The 20,373-nt window shown below is 46.1% G+C and overlaps 2 protein-coding genes across 2 annotated transcripts; one reads left to right on the forward strand and one right to left on the reverse strand.

The window, feature by feature from the left end:
* Nucleotides 1–922: 922 nt before the first annotated feature.
* On the forward strand, nucleotides 923–2,205 carry LOC111151681 (C-C motif chemokine 3-like). Its single transcript, XM_022509816.1, has 3 exons — nucleotides 923–998; nucleotides 1,618–1,732; nucleotides 2,115–2,205. Exons 1-3 carry the CDS (start codon nucleotides 923–925, stop codon nucleotides 2,203–2,205), a joined length of 282 nt encoding a protein of 93 aa, XP_022365524.1.
* A 13,784-nt stretch (nucleotides 2,206–15,989) lies between these two features.
* Nucleotides 15,990–17,932, reverse strand: LOC111151630 (C-C motif chemokine 3). The gene is made up of 3 exons (XM_022509742.1): nucleotides 17,727–17,932; nucleotides 16,886–17,000; nucleotides 15,990–16,509 (listed from the first exon to the last, which is right to left on the reverse strand). Exons 1-3 carry the CDS (start codon nucleotides 17,800–17,802, stop codon nucleotides 16,419–16,421), a joined length of 282 nt encoding a protein of 93 aa, XP_022365450.1. The 5' UTR covers nucleotides 17,803–17,932; the 3' UTR covers nucleotides 15,990–16,418.
* Between the last annotated feature and the right edge of the window lie 2,441 nt (nucleotides 17,933–20,373).

Below are 20,373 nucleotides of genomic sequence, written 5' to 3' on the forward strand. Positions count from 1 at the left end.
CACAGGGGTACATGGCATGCCCGAGGGCCCCTCAGTGAGGTCACTGGTAAAGAGAGAGGGAGAGCATAGACCTAAGGTTCTGCCCTTATTGGGGTTAAGGGTGGGGTGCCCAGGGCTTTGTGGGTTCCCTATTGGCAAATGTAAAACCTAAGAGCAGGAATTAGAACGCAGGAAGCAAATAGTGGGGTCGCTCAAGTGACCAGCTGTATCGGTTACTCGGGCTTTTCTCAAAGGGGAAATTTATAGGCGGGACAGCCTGGCTCTTTCTCTCCAGGCCTTGCTGGCAGTATGTCTTTCAAATGATGCCTTGGCAATCCGAAGCTGACATTGCAATCAGAAGTGCTCATTGCCAGGCACTGACACTCTGGGCGCACTGCAGAGACCCGTGCGGGTTTGGCGATGGAGCTGAAGTCTGAAAGGTCAGCCTCCGTCTTGCCCGTTGAAGAGCTGAGGCTTCCCTAGTTCTGCTGTCTCCGTCTGGGGTGTGGTCCCCCAGACTCCATGGCATTATCCTCTGGGTCACCTAGAGGCCATCTGAACAGCTGGGGCACAGAGCACAGGCTCTGTAGCAGAAATGGCTTCATCTCCTGATCTGCTAACCAGGTCACACCAGCATCTCACCTCCTCTCACTATAGAAACCATTTCCCCCTCAGGTAGGCAACTGAACCATGGTTGCAAATAGCCTGAACTTCGGTGGTGACCCAGAGCTCTCCCACCTTATGTGACTCACAGCACGACACCAACACCAATGGTTTTAAATATCCCCCCTTGGTTTCCTCAACTTTCTGTCTTCTAACGCTCCGAGGCTGTCTATAAAGACGGGACATGGTTTAGACCCCAGAAGGAGGCAGCAGCTGTGGGTCTCCAGTCCCAGCTCCACGTGGCTACTGCTCGAGCTCACACCCTCTGCTACCCAGCGCCATGGAGGTCCCTGCAGCTGGCCTGGCCGTCCTGCTTCTCACCACGGCACTCTGTTCCCAGACCTCATCTTCCTTTTGTGAGTCTGTCCTCCCTGCCTCCTTTTGCCCTATCCTTCCACTCCCTGGCCACGGCTTGGACCCCAGTGCCCAAGTCTTGTGCCTGAGCCCCTCTGAGTAGAGAACTTCAGAGAGCTGTCAGAGGCTGTTTCCTGAGGAGGAGTGTCTTTCCCATAGTGTTTTAGCCATTCTGTTATCCAGCTCTGGGAGAGAGTGGGAGGAAGTCCCATTTTAAGGATGGAAAAATGGACGCCCAACTGGGATCTCGGACAACAGGTGAAACCTGTGGCCAGATGACTCCCAAGGCTGTGGCCTTTGCTCTCCTTGTGAATTCCAGATGGCACTGCCCCGCGAGAGACAGAAAGGGAGTAGTTTGTTCAGAAAGCTGAAGTTGTGGTGGAGAGACACAGAGACTCCATACCAAAATAGAGAGAGAATGACAAACATGGAAAGAGACACAGAATATAAAAATGTCAAGGAAAAGAAGAAATGCCAGCTTCCTTCTGGGTCTCTTTGTCTGCACATCCCCATGCCTGTGCAGGGCTGTCTCCTTCCAGTTCTTCCTGACCCTGGGGGAGTGGTTGGCTCGCCCAATCTTCTGAAGAGTCACTTAGGATCTTTCTGTCCTGTTTCTCTCAGTTGGTGCTGACACCCCGACCTCCTGCTGCTTCTTCTATATCTCTCGGCAGATTCCTCGGAAATTTGTGGCCAACTATTATGAGACCAGCAGCCAGTGCTCCAAGCCCGGTGTCATGTAAGGCCCAATCTTCCTGGGGAGGGCAATGGGAGGGCTGAGATGAGCCCCCCCAACTCCTTGGAGGACTCAGCCTTCTGAGACCATTGGAGCACAGAACACCAGGGGAGGCCACTGCCATGTCTCTGACCGGGTCTGATGCCTGTGGGGAGCCCTGAAGGAATTGCCCCTGTGTTAAGGTGACAGCAGGAAGTTGGCTTTCTGAGTGGACCCCCGTATGAGACCCAGAGGAGGTCATGAACCCCAACATGGAGAGTACATTTTATGAGCCTGTGGACAGGACCTGAGAGATCTGAGGCAGAGAAGGAAGGAGGGGTCACAGTGGGCCTAGGATTCCCCTGCTACATTCCTTAGTGTGTAATCCTTCCATGCCTCTCCACAGTTTCCAAACCAAAAGAGGCCGGCAGATCTGTGCCCACCCGAGGGAGGCCTGGGTCCAGGAGTACATCAGCGACATGGAGCTGAATGCCTGAGTGGCCTGGAAGCTACAAGGAAGGTGTTCCATCTGTGTGAAGACTGGCACCTGCCCAGGGCAATGACCTTGGAACTCTGGAGGGCACCTCCTCTACGGGTCTCACCCCCCACCCCCGGCCACACTTTGCAGCCCTCTTTTACTTTAATTTTCGTTTATGTATCTTATTTAACTTTTGTAACTTATTTCCATTGTTGAATTGTGTGATGTAATAGATATTTTCTCTGACTTCTCATGACATTCTCTTCACCCGCCCCCCTTCAGTTTCTCCTCATATTCACTATATGGATCGCTCAGCAGGATGAGCTCTCTCTTGGAGCAGCTCTATCATAGATCTCAAACAACAAATGCTCACGGGATGGTTGGCCCAGCACTGCGTTTCAAAATATTGAAGGGGGGCGCCTGGGTGGCTCCGTCATTAAAGCGTCTGCCTTTGGCTCAGGTCATGATTCCGGGGTCCTGGGATGGAGCCCCTCATCAGGAGCCGGCTTCTCCCTCTCCCACTTCCCTTGCTTGTGTTCCCTCTCTGGCTGTCTCTCTTTCCCTGTCAAATAAATAAAATCCCTTAAAAAATACTGAAGACTCTTATATAAAAGGTAAAGCAGCCTTTTCCTTGGGATGACTCCATTGATTTTGTCTTCCCAACTGATCAGAACCACAGGCTGAGAGGGATACTGGGGGAAGAGTAGAGACATCTGAAGAGGGGCAGAAACCACCAGAAAGGGACAGAGGGCTAGCACAGGGGTGCCAGATCCTCGCTGGAGATGCTTTCCTAGAAAGCTGAAACTGACACATTGTTTTATCACTAAGTCATAATCGATACGATCTAGGACATCTTTCTCCTTAAATGACTACTGAGATGATGAAACATACTGTGAATGCGTATTTATGCACACACCTTCATTTTCCTAAGCGAAGCTTTCTTCAGAACAATGGCTAATATTTGTTGAGCGTCTAGCAAATGCTGGGAGCTTGGATGCTTCTGTTAGCAACGGTCTAGCAAACCTGCCTGCGACCTAGCAGAGACTCCCCGTCTACCAGGAGGCCGACGGCCCTGGTCAGCTTCTCAGGTGTTCTATGCTCTGCTTTCTGGGAGAATGTTCTCCAAAGCCATATCTAAGTTGAGGCTTCGAGGCTGCAGTGGCCAGAGTTAGCAAATTAAAATACAGAATGAATGATGTTTTAGTATAAGTATGTCCCAGGCAATATTTGGGATATACTCATAAAAAATCATTTACTGTGTGTCCGAAATTCAAATTTAACTGGGAATCCTGTCTTTTATCTGGGAATTCCACTTAGGGTGAAGACTTTTGTAGAGGCTGGCTATTTCCTGTTGGAGTGGGTACCTAAAGAGTTGCTTTCCAACCTTGAATTCATGTTAGAATCCCTTCTGAAAGTTTTTAGAAACTCCAGTGCCAGGACCTCACCTCCAAAGTTATGCATTTAGTTCGGGTTTAGTTAGGTGGGGACTGGGCGTCAGTGATTGTGAAACTCCCAAGGTGATGAAAAGCACAGGCAGTTTGAAAACCACTGCCGGGTGTCATCAGAGCCTGTTTCAGCCAGCTTTGGGGTTTCAGAGGCAATGCCGCTCCTTTCTTATTCTTAAGACTTCTGAGCTGTTTTTGGTTACTTCCATTGGGTGGTTAATTAGAAGCAGAAAATCTGCTAGCTGTTAGCTAGCTGCCAGCTAACATCACTTCTAGAAGTGGATTCAGAAGGCCTCTCTCTCAGTGCACGAGCGCTGGTGGGGCTGGTCCCCCTGGTTCCCCCTTTCACTGCCACACCCCATCTCCCAGGCCACTGACTGCTGTCCCCACAATGCCCTGCTGAAATGATGCCATGGGCGCTGGGGTCACGGGAATCCGCTCCTTGCTTCTGGTGGCATCCCAGCTGTGATGTAAGTGCGGGACTGCTCATTTTGTCCACAAGATAAATGTTTGAAAGGAGGGTATCTGCAGAGAGGGTGGATACGGCTGTTTCTGGACTCCACTTTTTCATCCTTCCTCGTCTCCCATCTTCCCATTTCTGTTCATACTAACATCATCTTGCCGAGGAGAGGTCTGCTTTTCCCGTCAGCAAGCTCTAGGTCACTGCTGTGCAAACCAGCTTGGTGTGCAGGCAGCAAGAAAAAGAGGGCTTCCCCTTTTAAAAAAATTATTTTTATTAACATAAAATGTATTATTTGCCCCAGGGGTATAGGTCTGTGAATCATCAGTCTTACACACTTCACAGCACTCACCGGAGCACATACCCTCCCCAATGTCCATCACCCAACCACCCTCTCCCTCCCTCCCTCCCTCCCCCCAGCAACCCTCAGTTTGTTTCCTGAGATTAAGAGTGTGTTATGGTTTGTCTCCCTCCCAATCCCATCTTGTTTCATTTTTTCCTTCCCTACTCCCCATGACCCCTAACCCTGCCTCTCAAATTCAAGAGGGCTTCTCTTAAAGAAACTATTTTTCCCCCTCTCTGCTATCAGACAAGCCAATTTCAAAGTGAGCCCTAATGATTTGTGCAAGAATTAGTCTCCAACATCCTGAATTTTCCTTTTTGATGCAACCTTGCTAGGCAGATGGCCTTAGTAAGAATACAGAACAGGCCAGGGAGGGAACCGACTGTTAGACTAGGAGGAGGCGTCCTCACTGACTGGCCTCGGCTTCTGCCCTCAGCCGGTTCCACTCTGCGGGGTGTGGTACTTACGGCACTGCAGTTAGGGATACTTTGAGTTGTAGTACCAGAAAAGCTGACTCAAGCGGACTTAAGGGATAAAGGGAACCTGTTAGCTCACAGAAGTGAAGCTTCAAGAAGTTGATTAGCTTCAAGCAAAGCTTGATCCAAAGCTTTGCATCCTTAGTCCTCAAGTATGATGAAAAACCATGGTTCCTTCTGAATTTCAGATTTCCCTTCAATATGAGAGTTCATCCTAGGACACCCCACTGTAAAGTGAGTCACTTTGCTAGTAGGCACCTTCCAGGATTTACAAATTACCCTCTTGAGACCCCTTCATTGGGCTTCAAGAGGAGGAGAGGTGATGACTTACCTTCACAAAGGTGGAGCCCACTAGGTTGGCCTCTCTTTCCTCTCTCTCTCTCTCTCTCTCTCTATTACTCTCCCCTGAGAGTTAGCAAATAATATTGTTCATCAGGGAACTATGTAGATAGAGGATCTGAGAGAGACAGAGGATAGAGGATCTGAGAGAGACAGAGAGTGAGACAGACAGATATACACAGAAAGAGAGAGAGAGGAGGCAAGGGGATAGGGGAGAGAAAGGAGTATTGGGAGGCAGCTGTGTTCCCACTATATGGACTGAGTTTACCACCGGATTCCTAGCATGAAGATAGCTGGATTGAAGAGGATGTACATTTAACATTTCAATAGGGACTGGTTATTGCTCTCTACAAACCTGATCAAAATTCCACTTTTGATACTAAAAAATAGTTTAAAACAAAAAGAAGTATACCTTATCAAAAATTGAATAAACATTTGCATTTCTCATAAGTATGTTGAATTTCCCCCTCTTGAATTTTACAACAAACAACCTAAGTCTACCTTCCTTATACTTAAAAACATGACCTAGGCCAGGTTTAAGCAAATTTTTCTATAAAGGGTCAGATAGTAAATGTTTTTGGCTTTGTAAACATACAAGCCCCGCTGCAGCTACCAAGTCTGCCACAGGGAAGGCAGCCCCGGACACTATGTAACAGAATGAAACTTTATTTACAGAGACTGCATCATAATGGATTTGTTCTGAGAACTATAGCTTGCGAACCGTGATCTCAGTAATCAGTCTGATAAATAATTTGGCATTCACAACAGAAGTCTCATTGCATATAGTGGCTGATTATTTTTTTCTTCTCTTATGTTAGCCACTGCTTTTGTGGAGCATGGATTCTAGGAAACTAATATCCAGGCAAGATGTCTATTGCTGTATGCACTTTATTAAGAAACGAGTGATAAGTCCTTATTGCTGAAGTCACTGGTTTTTGGTCTTCTGTGTGCATGTAAATCACTTGAGGGTTTGGATCTCCAGATCCAAACCCAAGAAATTCTGTTGCCAGCATTTTAAACAATCATCCCTTGTGGTTCTGGAATGCTCTGAGAAATGCTGGCATAGGCTTACATCTTCGTTATATTATTTATTAGCTGCCTGACCACAGGCAAATTGTTTCACCTTTCTGAGCCAACATTTCCTCTTCTGCCAAATGGAAACCTTGGTGAAATTATTAGGATTGAAAGGACAATGTATAATTTTTAGGAAAATTTGATTCATGAGAAAAGTAAATTTAAATGAATATATACAAAGAATGAATATAGTTAATGCATGTACACTCTATGCTAGGTACATAGTATTTCATCATCACTGTTTTCTAAGCTAATGCTTTGTGTTTTAGCTCTCAGGAATGTGTAGAGACAGGTATTACCGTCATTTCCTTTCTGTGGACTTCCCCTCTTCAGATTTTTTTACTCTTTGCCCCTTAGCTCCCCCCCCCCACACATAATGTTTTCCAACTGGAGATCCTGACTTCATCATAAAAAAAAACCCATAGAAGCACCCAAAAGACTGGTTTGGTTTTGAGAAATTCCATTATTTCATGCAGCTGAACACAGAAGTGGCAAATAACATTCTATAAATATTTGTTGGTTGATGGTTTTGAAATGATTTCCCCCTAGAAAATGCTAAGCATAAGCACCTACACACTTGTGTCAACCACTGTGTGATTGGACGGGCACCGGGGCGTGTTGAAGAGAGAGTTGTAGGAGCTCTCCCTGCAGGCAGTCAAGAGCGCGTGGAAATACATTACACAGATGAGTCTAAGGAAGATTACGTTTACATCCAGAAAGAGGCCCAGAGTGTAGTAGCTTGATAACCAGCACCTAGCACAGGTAGCTTCAGGAGTTGAAGGAACATTCTACCCGGGGCTCAGGTCCCTGCTCCCTCATCTGGCCACAGATGTATCTAGTTTTTTATTGCTTCCAGGCCACTCAGGGATTCAGCTCCACGGTCAATGATGTCCTTGGCTCCAGGACTTGGTAGGGCTGACACAGACCTCATGGCCTCTTTGGTTGGGAAGCTGTGAAGAAGGATGGAATTATAAAAATTGAGGAATTAGCAGGAGAATTCCCGGTCCCACATTACTCCCACTGAATCCTCTTTGTCTTGGGAAGCTCAGAGTCTGCCTCCTTCCTTGGGACTGTTTCTCCAACCTCAGACTCCTAGACCTTTTCTCAGTGACTTTTGGGGGGAGGGTCCTCCTCAGGAAATCTCCCCTCTGCCTGGAGCAGCTCTCCCCTGGCTCCCAAGCCCCAGGCCAGGTTAGAGAACACCCCCATGGCCTCTCCTTGTGTCCTGCCACTCAAAGCTCTGGGTTTCCTAGAATGGCTCTCATCCACCTCGGTTGCCTTTGTAGGCTGTTCCCTACACAGAGTCCTGCTGGCTCCATTTTTGCATGTCCTGCCTCTCCCCAGAGATGGGCAAGAGGACCAGCTCTGGCTGCTGGTCTCATAATAGCCATCTACCATGTTGCTAGGGCTCTGCCAGGAGGACATAGAAAAAGCAGCAGATCCTTGGAGGCCTTTGTGTACTCCAAGGAAAGGGGCAGCCTGAGCTGGAGTCATTTTTCATCAGCTCCTTCTGCCCAGTGATAGAATTAGAAGAAAGAAGATAGAGATAGCATTGTTCAATAGCAAGAATCTTCTAGCTCTAATTTTTTCCCTAAGCTTTTATCTTGTTCTTTCATTTGGGACATGTTCCTCTGTCTCCTCACTCTGCTTGACTCCGTGTTTCTACATACTGGATAAAACAGCTACCCCTACCAGCTCTGAGGGAGAACCTTGGAGTTCAACTTCACTCCCAACTCTCTGTATCTCTTGAACCCTGGTGATTGTCCAAGCAACCTGTTCTATTTTTGATAGCTCCTGGTTGTCAAGGGTGGGCCAAGACCTGTCAGCGTCCTGAGGGAGAAGATCTCAGTCAGCCTCCAGGTTCAGGCTGGTGGGAAGCCAGGGCCAGGAAACAGGCCTTCCCTGGGGAGAGGGCTTGTGTGTCAGCCGCTGCTTGTGCAGTACCCTGGAGCGGTAGGCTGCTCTCCTGATCTTACAGTTCCCTCGGACCCAGAAATGCACCACAAAAACTGGGGCGCCAGATGTGTGAAAGGTCCCTTCCCAGAGATACTGCTGCTGTGGAGCACAAGAAAGGCCCTCTGTCCAGGAGAGAATCCCAACAGGCCCTGCAGTCTGGGCGCTTCTCCAGATTTCCCAGTTCTCTCAGGGCTTTGGGTCTCGGGGACTTGAACCCCGTTGGTTTTCAAAGCCAGGTGTCTGGGGCTTGTCTCTCAGGTGCAGTTCTTAACAGTTGGGGTGTCTCTTGTGGGGTAGGGTCCCTTGGCTCCTCAGGGAGAAGCTCCTGACTGAGCATCACAGTGTGCGAGCGGGAGGGAGATGGGGGGAGTTATTGTGAGGCCGTTGCTCTGTCTTCTAACCTACCTCCATGGGGGTGGTGCTCCACTAGTTTTCCAGTCTTTTCCAGAGCAAATTGTTCCCCATGTCACTGTGGGCTCAGTGTATCTGGGGGAGGAGTGGAGGTCAGGATTTTCCTATGGCGCCATCTTGGACAGACCACTTCCTCTATCTCAGGCTTTTGCTCTAGTCTTGAGTTTGGTCTCTATTTCCTCTCTGCAGGAAATGCAGCTGATGGAACAGTCTGGTGCTTTTTCTAGTTCTATTGGGGGAAAAGGAGAGATTTTCTCTGTAAATCACCTGTAAGTTGGCACTGGGGTGAATTTATTACTCGGTTGATCCCTGGGAAGCTGTTGAAGCTGGATTCTGCCCCTGTTGAAAACCAACTCAGTGTCCCCCTTCCCAAAGTAAGACAAGTCCCCACCCTGCCCTCCAGGTACATAGACTAGAATGCTAAAACTCCTTCGGAAAGAATAGCCACCTTAACAGGTAATGCAGGGCATTTTGAAAAGCCCTTGGGAAGCCCTCTATTTCATTGGGTACCCATAGGACCTTGGCATTGTGGTCTGACCCCACAGAGAGCAAGAAAACAACAGGAAATGGCAGCAGGAGACGCATGAAAGGCAGCCTGGGAACAGAGAACCATGGTGAGGAGGATAGTGGGGACCCAAGAGGGTGGGCCAGAATGAGACTCGCTCTTGCCAGCCTTCTTCTGGGGTCCCCTATTTTTTTTTCAGGTATGCTCTGGACCTTGGGGAGATGGAAACTTAGGGTGATGAGAGAGGAAGTACAGTGACTCCTTGTTGACTTGTAAATACAAGAGGGGTCTTGGGTAACCACAAGGCATGGGGTATTTGCAAGAATGGTTCAAGTGCTCAATTGACTAGGGCTGTTTATGGGGAAGTGGTTTCCCCAGCGAGAGGAGGTGAGATGTTGGTGTCATCCCGGGACCACACTTAGCTGGGTCCTTCTCATTAGAGCTATGTAGTCATAGTTTCCCCCAGCAGAACCAAAATTTCTTTATGATTCCATAGCTGTTCTTACTAATAGACATGACATGCAATGATGCCATGAGTCCTGGCCAGCATACCCAGTTTAAATCGCACCCAGGTGGACAGAGTTGTATTAGCAAAGACTGGGCTTCAGGAGGGACTGAGCGTGCAGGCAGCCTTTCAGACACCGCTCATTCTAGAGATGCATCAAGGGCCCAAATGTACAAGGCAGACGGCATAAAGACATGTTGGATATGGGCACTAACGCACATAAAGAACTTTAAATTACCTTTGCCTTTGACCTTGATAATCCATGACTAGGAATCTATTTCCTATGTAGATGAATTCAAATATGAAAAAAAAATGTCTCTGGCATATTAATAGCAATTTAAACTTACCCAATTTAAATTACTTACAGTAAGAAAATAATGAAAAAAATATGGTATCTTCACTCAAGTTGCTATTTGGGAGGCTTTACAAATAATGCAATGTCATGGAAAATGTTTATGTTTTGATAAGTTAAAAGGAAAACCCAAAATGCAAATTGCCTTATCTTAATCAGGACCCACTCCATGTGTTGGGATGTGGTCAATTTCATATGATATTTTTTCACAAATACTGTTCCCCGAAAGGAAGGGGAATAGAAGAAGTAAGTATGAGGTGTCCTCTGTTATCTATGTCTTTGTCCATCCAACATTAAAGGACTCTCCTATTTTCTTCACTATGGCAAGTTCTGTAATGTTGGTTCATTGTTCTGGGTGTCCGCTTTTTACCCTGTCCCCAGTCTTCTGCTTCAGGGTCCACGGCGCTTGTGTCCTACCCCACTTGGCATGTCCTGGGGTGGACATGCAACCTCAGTTTTTGGCAGTTGGTTTAACACCATGAATAGCTTTATGTCTCTTTAGCCTCAAATTTGAGTCATTGTCATTTATAAGGCAACAGGAAGTATACAAGTCAGCGTGTTCCTAAAAATAAAGTAATTCAGGGAGATGGAAGACTAACAATTTCTAACCCAGAGAGCAAAGGAGATGGAGCATTTATCACCTACAAAGAATTAGTGCTTTTCAGATAGTAGGAAAAAAAGTCCACTGGAAAAGGACAAACATATTACAGCGAACATGTGTTTTGCTGACCGGCATCCCTCCTGGTACCAGAAACCCACATTTCCCTTGGGAAGCCTCTCTTCCCCATAATTCTCAGGCTTTAAGATTATGTGACATTCATCTATCACAGATCCAGGTATGCTCCATGATTGGCTTAAGCAAATCCATGGAATGCATCCCTAAAGCCACAGTGACTGGTTAGGAATTGGGTTTCTGACTTAGGGGTCAGTCAAATCCAAAAGAACCTAGTGATTTTCTTCAACGGGGACACAGGCTCTCTGCCTGCAGACAGCGAGCAAGGATTCATGTGACTCTGGAAGGTGCCAGCAGCCATCCTGGGGCTCTGGCATGGACCGAAGTCAGGGAAGAAAACAGGACTCGGGGGTTGCCATGGGGCTGCCACATGCAGCCTTCCCTGGAGCCAGTACCCTTCAGCCTTGGGTCCACAAGGCTCAGTTTTTTAAAAAAAAATTATTTATTTTATATCTTTTCAGTGTAACAGTATTCTTTGTTTTTGTACCACACCCAGTGCTCAATGCAATCCGTGCCCTCCCTAATACCCACCACCTGGCTCCCCCAACCTCCCACCCCCCCCTCGAAACCCTCAGGTTGTTTTTCAGAGTCCATAGTCTCTCATGGTTCACCTCCCCTTCCAATTTCCCTCAACTCCCTTCTCTCCATCTCCCCATGTCCTCCATGTTATTTGTTATGCTCCACAAATAAGTGAAACTATATGATAATTGACTCTCTCTGCTTGACTTATTTCACTCAGCATAATCTCTTCCAGTCCCATCCATGTTGCTACAAGGCTCATTTATTCAAGCATCTCTGAGTTAGGTTAGTTTGTTTGTTTCCGCCCCCCACCCCCGCCACTCCCCCCAAACCACCAGCATCCTGAGAAATGCAGAGACCTACATCTGGGCGGAGGTAGAGGGTCTGTGAATAGTAACAGCCCCCAACTGAAGCGTGGGATCGGCTGACCTGAAGAAGTAGGAGGAAGTTTGCCAAGGACCTCATTAAATGCAGTGGTATTTAAACTTTGTGTGCATCAGTATTACCTGGAACCTTGTGAAAACAGATGGCTGGGCTCCACCCCCTAAAAGGAAGAGAAGGGGGTGCTTAGGATTTGCATTTTTACTATGTTTCCAGGTGGTACTCATGCTGTCTGGAGACTGCCTCTCGAGAACCAAGCTAACATGGCTGGACTGGGCCCTACTGTCTCTTGGTGCTAAAGGCCCTGTGCCAAGTGCTAAGTCTGCAACACTGAGGAATTTGATAGGGAAGAGTCTAAATTTTGGAATAGAAAAGCTACTTCTTGCATCCATCAGTGAGGTCCTCTAGGAGAGTTTAGACTACTTGGAAATGGCCTTATCTGAAATTGGAAAAGGAAACAACTCATCTTTGCTAAGAAAGGCTTTTCCAACCCGCCAGCTGAGAGCCAGACCTTTGCAGTCTCTAAGGGCTGCAAATGCAGAATTTTCTCCTTGAAGCTAAAGTTAGTGTAAGCAGAGGCAGGGAGGTGGGGAACTACACAGGGGAGAAAGCGGGGGTCTAACTGCACCCCTCACCCTCACTCCCCACCTTCTCCGATGAAATGTTTATCTCTAACAAGGACAGTCAGCTCTGTGTGAAGGTGCAGGGAGGACGTGGCTTGGGGAGAGTTATCAGTTATTCATCATTTCCCCACATTGCCACACCTCTGCAGGGGCGATGCTGACGTAGAGGTGTAGGGGTGGCTGTGGGACTGAGGGCTGTGCTGGGGTGCTGGCATTCCCACCCCCCCAGTAATACGCAAAGTATACGACTGGACAAGTTTTCTGTTCTCTGCTTTTAGATGACGCATGGAATTGATCAGAAGCAGAGAGATGAGAAACCTATCATTAGAAGGGTGTTAATTGCTGAAGAAACCACAAGACCAGCCAGAAATGGCCGTTGATTGCTCAACACCGAAGGCAAAGCCCAGGCTCCTAGCTCACGTGGACAGGAGTGGGCAGCCCCCAGAGAAGGGCTCCTCCCCATTCATATTCAGAGGAGTCCGGGGAGGACATTCCCCAGGGAGGTCCAGCAGAGAGGCTGACCAAGGGTCTCAGCCATGTCTCGGACTCTGCAGTGCCCCACAAGCTGATTAGCAATGCTATTGCCATTCTCCCCTTTCCAGCACAGGAGTCCTTTTTCTGTTTACGCTGTTCACAATGCTTGTGTTTAGGGAAGGCTGCACCTGGTTAAGCTTCTCCTTTGGCTCTGGGTCACTGGACCTTGAGAAATCATTCACTGTAAATAAGCAGATTTTTTTTTTTTTTTTTTTTGTCTCAAGAGGCTGGACACCAACAGAGAAGAAATGGTGACCGTTCCATTGCTTCTTTGGGAACAACAACTATTCCTCCCATTCTCCTGGTGGTGTCTACACACTTATCATGGGCATGGGGGGTAATGGTGTTTGGGGAATGGGGCTCCTCGGAGTGGAAGGGGATTGTAAAATGTTGCCTGAGAGGAGGTGAGTGTGTGTGTGTTTGTGTGTGTGTGTGTGTGTGTGTGTGAGAGAGAGAGAGATATGGAAGTCTCTGGCAAATGACTTGTTTGTCACATTACCCTCTCTATATGAAAGCCATGATGGCATCAAGACTGTTAGGACTGGCCATGGCAAGCTCTATCTTCTGTGTCAACTCAGGATCACTAGAGAGTTATTCCAATGGATGGAGGATCACCCATCAAAGCATAGGGTCACATGAGAGAATGATGCACCCTTGTTAAAGACTAAATAAAAGAGAAGTGCAGAAAATAAAAAGGTGGAGTGTCCATTACTAAAAAATAAATAATAATATTCATTTCCTCTAAGAAACCACAGCTAGCTACTTGACATGTATCTTTGCCAAATGTTTGCCCTTGTGAATTTATATGTATATATATATATATATATATATATATATACACATATAAATAAATATATAAATATATAAAAATAAAAATAAATATATAATATATACTTAATATTAACATATATTTATATATTTAATATTATATATAATAATATAAATATAAATATATAAATATAAATATATAATATATTACATAATATATATTATATATATTTTGGATAAAAAATATATATTATATCCAATTTTGGATAAAAATTAGATTATTCTAAGCTGAATGAAATAATCATGGCTCACAAAAATGATATTATATATATAAAATATATATGATATATAATATATTATATATAATTATATATAAATATAAATTATAAATATAAATATATAAATATATATAAACCAAAACCAATATATATAAACCAAAAGGAACATTATTCTATACATACATATATAAATATATATAAACCAAAACCAATATATATAAACCAAAATCAATATATATAAACCAAAAGGAATATTATTCTATACATACATTCTGTATCATGCGAGTAGAGTAGCAATGACTGACTATATTAGATGTAAGCACATGCAACCTTTGCACATAATATGATGCGTACTTTTCATAGATATGTGCATGTGTTTTTCTTTTTACTGATTGCAGAATTTTCCATGGACAGGCATCTCAGTCCTCTGCTGACTTAGTCCTTTGCTGATGGTTGTTTCCATTAACTTGCTGTTCACAGAACGTGCTACAAAGAATATCCTTGTGCGTACATATTCCTGTCCTTTAGTAGGGCTGCTGCAAGATACATTCCTAGATGTGGAATCAGGGCACATGCTATCTAGGTCCAATATTACGGGCCTTTTAATGTTTTGCTTCATAGCAGCTTTTAATTACACGCTAAGGAGTTTGAGCAATACAATTCTGCACCAATTTTGGATAAAATAATTAGATTATTCTAAGTTGAATGAAATAATCATGGCTCACAAAAATGAATACGTTCAGTTTTTCCACCAGTCTTTTGAACTTGTCTTCTGCAGAAAGGACTCTGGCTTAGTGTACATTCCTTATTGTTAAAACTGTGACTGGCAACCCACCTATTAACTAGCTCAGCTTTCACAGTTAACCCAGAAACAGGCTTGGAGTATAAACCTACACGCCCCACATGTGGGCTGGTTGTCTTTTCCTCCTGTAATGTTAGACATTTACTTTGTGGAGCACGGATTCTTCAGAAATAAGGTAAGATATCCCTGTTCCTCTGTACGGAAAAGCACTGAATTTGGAAAGGAGTGGGGAGTCATGCTATTTCCATGGTTCTCAGCTATCAAGGTGCCTGGGGAACATATGATGAGGTCTGTAGAACTATCAATTCCCAGGTCCACACTTGAAGATTCTGATATGAGTATCTTTTTTTTTTTTTTAAGATTTTATTTATTTGAGAGAGAGCGAGCAAGAGAGAGCAGGGGCAGAGCAAGAAGAAGCAGACTCCCACTGAGCAAAGAACTCCACATGGGACTCAATCCCAGGACCCTGAGATCATGACCTGAGCCGAAGAGGGGCTTAACCAACTGAGCCACCCAGACTCCTCTGATATAAGTGTCTTAAACAATCATTGCTTACGATTTGAGAACAGCTGGATGGTGTTTGGGATATAACTTTGCTAGTTTAAGAGTGAGTGTGTAGTTATATCAAAGTCTAGTTTTGGAACACAGTTGTACCATTTACTTGGTGTATGCTCTTGGCCAAGTTGCTTAACCTCTCTGAGCCCTGCTAGAGTTTACTCTTGTATCACATGAGGATATTAGTGGTATTTAAACTGTACTGTTTCATTGTGAGTATCAAATGAACCCTGCTTAAAAAGCACTCAGCCTGGAGTAGGTCTCAAATATGTTAGCAATTGTTATTAAGAACGCTTCATTTATGACTAATATGCACTATGAATATTCTTCTTTTTTAAAATTTTTTCATTTTTTAAAAGATTTTATTTATTTACTCGACACACAGAGAGACAGATCACAAGTAGGCAGAGAGGCAGGCAGAGAGAGGAGGAAGCAGGCTCCCTGCTGAGCAGAGAGCCTGATGTGGGGCTCGATCCCGGGACCCTGGGATCATGACCTGAGCTGAAGGCAGAGCTTAACCCACTGAGCCAACCAGGTGCCCTAATACTCTTCTTAATAATATCCATCATCATAGTGAATTTTCCCAAATATGTATGTTACGATTTCATTTATTAAGTATTCATGATGTCGGTGACCCAGAAATCCCAATTTCCCTCCATTTCACATCTGCCTGTTTTTTGCCCATTGTTCCTTTTAACCAGCGATTCTGGCTTTCCGGACAAATGAAACCAAACTCAATGCCAGTTTCCTTTTCAAAAGACCATCTTTATTATTTCTCAGGGCTGAACACAGCACTGAACAGAAACATCCCATACACGTACACCAGTCCGGTGGCTCGGGTGCCACTTCTGCGTAGAATAAACGACGACAGTCACACAGTCGTCACCAATCACAGTGCAAGTGAGGGGAGCAGGGGAGGGCAGTGAGGAAGGTATCTTGGGGTCTCTCGGAGCACACGGTCCCAGAGAGTGACATTGAACATAAATAACAAAAATTAAATAGTATAAATAAATAGGAATTTAAGTTAGAAAGAGTCCCAGAGTGTGGCTGTTTGGCAACAACCAGCCCGCAGGAGAGGTAGCTGTGGAGGTTGTAGGGATGTTCCCAAGGCTCGGACCTTTGCTCCCCAGGCAGCCCACTGAGGTCACTGGGTTCTCAAAGCTTCCGGGACACTCAGGCATTCAGCTCCAGGTCAGTCACATACTCCTGGACCCAGGCCTCAGTGGGGTCGGCACAGAGCTGGCGGCCTTTTCTGGTCTGGAAACTGCGGAGAGGGGTGGAAGGATTATTTACTGAGGAATCCAACAGCCAAACTCTGGGCCCGCTGTAGCCCCTCACCCCACTCTCTGCCCTGGACCCTCTGCCCATCTCGGTCTAGAGACCTCCTCTCACCGTCCCACCACCACCACCTCCTCCCAAGGGATCCTGCTGCCACCTCCTTTCTCCCTCCCTCCCCTCTGGGCTGGGCCAACCCTCCCTGACTTCTCAAGCCCCTGGCCAGGTCAGGTCACACCTCAGAGACCTGGGTCCTACTTGCCATTCCAGGATGGCGCCCCTGGCCAGTCTGTGCCCTCGGGTGCTGCCCCAACTCCAGACCCTCCCCATCTCCCCCAGAGGCAGGCAGGAAGACTGGCACTTACATAACACCAGGCTTGGAGCATTGGCTGCTGGTCTCAAAATAGTCGACTATGAACTTGCGTGTAATCTGCTTGGAGACGTAGGAGAAGCAGCAGGCGGTTGGGGTGTCCGCACCAACTGGAGGAGGAGAGAGAATGAGCCTGAGTCACAGTTCAGAAGGAAACGTCAGATCTGAGATTGGATCTCTGAAAGGATGAGGAAGACTCAGAGGAAGCCAGCATTGCTCTGGGTACGGGCTGGCAGACAGGGTCGCTGGAAAGTGCTGGGTGTCTTTGCCTAGAAGTGTGCTTGTCTCTGTTCTGGTTTCTGTCTGTGTCCTTCTTTGTCCTTGACTCTTCGTCATGGGCAGACTTTCTTGATGTGATCCAAACATCCAAGCAGACTGCTCTTTTTTCCTCTCTCTCTGGAAGTTTTGTCTGGCTCAAGGAGTCATGCATGCCCCAGCAAAAGAGAAACCTTGGACATCCTTCTTATGACATCCAAGGGACAGAGCCCTGGGGAGACCTCTGGGGAGTGAGGGGAAGGATGACCCCACTGAGAGGTCACCAGGCTTGGATCTTGCCTCTTACAAACTCATTTGCTTAGGGTCCCTATTTTGCCACCTGTAGAATGGAACTCCAACTCCCCTACCTCCCCCTAGCTCTCAGATCTGGGGACTGGGGCAGCTAAGACTCCTTTATAAGATGAAAGTAAAAGTCTTGAAGAGAAATGCCACAGTTTTCAAGCCCTTTGAGAAGCTCCCTTTTTTCTCTTGGGGGCTCCCAAGGCTGGGAGACAGAAAGAGGAGTGGTCCGACTATGGGGACAGGGAGTGGAGACCGTTGTGACAACAACAGAGACTCACATGGTGCAGAGAAGACCTGGCTGCAGAGGGCCATGGTGCAGAGGAGGACGGCGAGGGCAGCCCCGGGAACCTTCATGTTGCTCAGCAGGGTACGGCGTGTGGGCTTGTTTGTCCGCGGGGTGGGTCTGGGCACTGGCTGCTGCCTCCGTCCTTCTGGAGTGTAAGCAGATCTCCCCTGCTCTTTATAGCAGCCCTGGTGGAAGGGGAAATGGAATCCGGGGGTGTGGAGGGAAATTTTTAAGCACAGTGGTGTCACGTTGAGTATTGCACAAGTCAGGGTCCTAGGGGACCACAGGGGTTCAGGATATCCAAGAATAGCTTCTCTGAGCTCTAAGTTTCAGCCCGAAACTCATGACTTTTTCTGGTTTCTTGTGAGGAAATGGTTTCCCCCGTGAGCAGAAAGAGAGGGCTATGTGTTGACCCAAGGCTATTCTTAGGCAGGCTCTTCCCATAAGAACTGATCTATACGTGAGCTCGCCAGCCCTGTCCTTCCCACAGAGCTGAGACTTCTGTGCTTCCTCCACTGCAGGGCAGGGAGTGGGGTGATGCAGAGGGTGCCACACGCACCTGCCTCAGATGCAAGGCACTGACCTGGGGAATTCTGGCCGGGGGACCTGGAAGCATGAGATCACATCTCCATTTCTCGTCCTGTCGTCAGACAGTCACCGGGTGACTAGAGGCTCTGGGTTAACATTGGATGAGGATCAGAAAGCACAGGAGATGTGGGTGTTCAGATGTCAGGAGCCTAAAAATATTTATACCCTGTAGCCTAGAAAAGGCATTTCTAGGAACGAGTTCTAAAGAAACAAACCCGAACACAGAGGCATCTTTAAACATAAAGACATCTGGGGCGCCTGGGTGGCTCAGTGGGTTAAAGCCTCTGCCTTCGGCTCAGGTCATGATTCCAGGGTCCTGGGATCGAGCCCCACATCAGGCTCTCTGCTCAGTAGGGAGCCTGCTTCCTCCTCTCTCTCTCTCTGCCTGCCTCTCTGCCTACTTGTGATCTCTGTCTGTCAAATAAATAACTAAATAAAATCTTAAAAAAAAAACATAAAGACATCTGATGCAGCATCACTCATGATTCTAAAACAAGAAAACCCAAATTCTCCTCTATTAGGGAAGGATAAAGTAAACGCTGGATTGTTCGCTTCATTCATTAAACTGAGTGAAGTGAAAAGGCGTAAATATATCATAACATCACTTATAAAAAGATAAGATGAAAAATTGTGCAAGATGAAGAATTATACAAATATGTATATGTATGTGTAGCCACACATGTATGACAAATACTATAACCATGTATATATATGGGATATAGATGTAAACACTAGGAACGGGAAACATAAAAAGCATTGGGAATAAATGTCACAAAGACCAACAATAGCTATATTTGTGTCTATGGTCTATGGATAATTAATTTTTTTGTTTTCCCCTTTTTCTAGATTTTTTTTTCCTAAAGTGAGAATGTATTACTTTCCTGGTCAGCCTACCAATTTATGAACCCATTTTGTTCTAAAACATTTACAGTATTACCATTTGTAAAGTTGTTAGTTTGAAAGAAATTTTTGATATACTGAAATTTCTGTCCAATGGTCTTTGTTAACATGAAGTTTTGATTTCCATTTCTCTGAACTCTTTTAAGAACCTGTGTGATATTTACATAAATAATGACAAATTCAAAGCAGTTTTCATATTCTTTTCCAGTCATAATTTCAGTGGTGTGAAAAGGTCTCCTTTTCAGGCAAATAGACATGTTTTTTTCTTTTCTATCTTTTATTATTCTATTATTACATAATTAATAAACCTAATGCACAGTTGGCCTTTGTCCTCTAGATGCTCTCAGTCTGATAGGAGCAGGTAGAGTATATAAACAGGCAACTATAGCATTTAGCAGAAAGTGCCAAGATTCCTAGGAGAAAAATTAATGGAAGTTCACAGCACCAGGAGGAGGGAGAAATGACCTCCCTCAGGACAGTCTGGGGAAGACATCACATTAAGGAAGGAACTTTGCTTGGGTCTTGGAAGGTACACAGGATTCAAGCACATGTAAATGGGTGGGGGGGGTAGCAGTAAGAGGTCCAGCTGGTACAGTCACAGGTGTGGACTTCAGAGGGAGTTGAAGTTCAGAGGGAGGAGCAAGAAGTTTAGTGTAGCTGTATTGTGGCGGAGCCACCAGGGACAAGGAAACTAGATTGGGGTCAAATCAGGAGGGTTTTGAAGTCCCCCAGAAGGGGCTAGAACAATGGTGAGAGTAAGACATAAGCAAAGTGAGGTCACACCTTAGGAATTATCTCCTTCCTCTGTGCCTACGGGTCCTGCTCTTAAAACACATGGGCTCGGGATGCCTGGGTGGCTCAGTTGGTTAAGCGTCTGCCTTGGGCTCAGGTTGTGATCACAGGGTCCTGGGATCAAGTCCCACATTGGGCTCCTTGCTCAGTGGGGAACCTGGTTCTCCCTCTGCCTGCTGCTCCCCCTGCCTGTTCTCTCTCTCCCTCTCTCTGACAAATAAATAAATAAAATCTTAAACAAATAAAATACATGTGCCCTCTTTTCATCCCATCTCTAGGATTACTAATGCTGGTCTTGAGAGAGGCTAAGGCAAGATCAAGGACAATGGCAAGTTACCCTGGGTTTCGCATCTAAGTGT

Source organism: Enhydra lutris, unplaced genomic scaffold (assembly GCF_002288905.1).
Source record: "Enhydra lutris kenyoni isolate GAN:26980312 unplaced genomic scaffold, ASM228890v2 scaffoldscaffold26, whole genome shotgun sequence".
Classification (NCBI taxonomy): domain Eukaryota; kingdom Metazoa; phylum Chordata; class Mammalia; order Carnivora; family Mustelidae; genus Enhydra; species Enhydra lutris.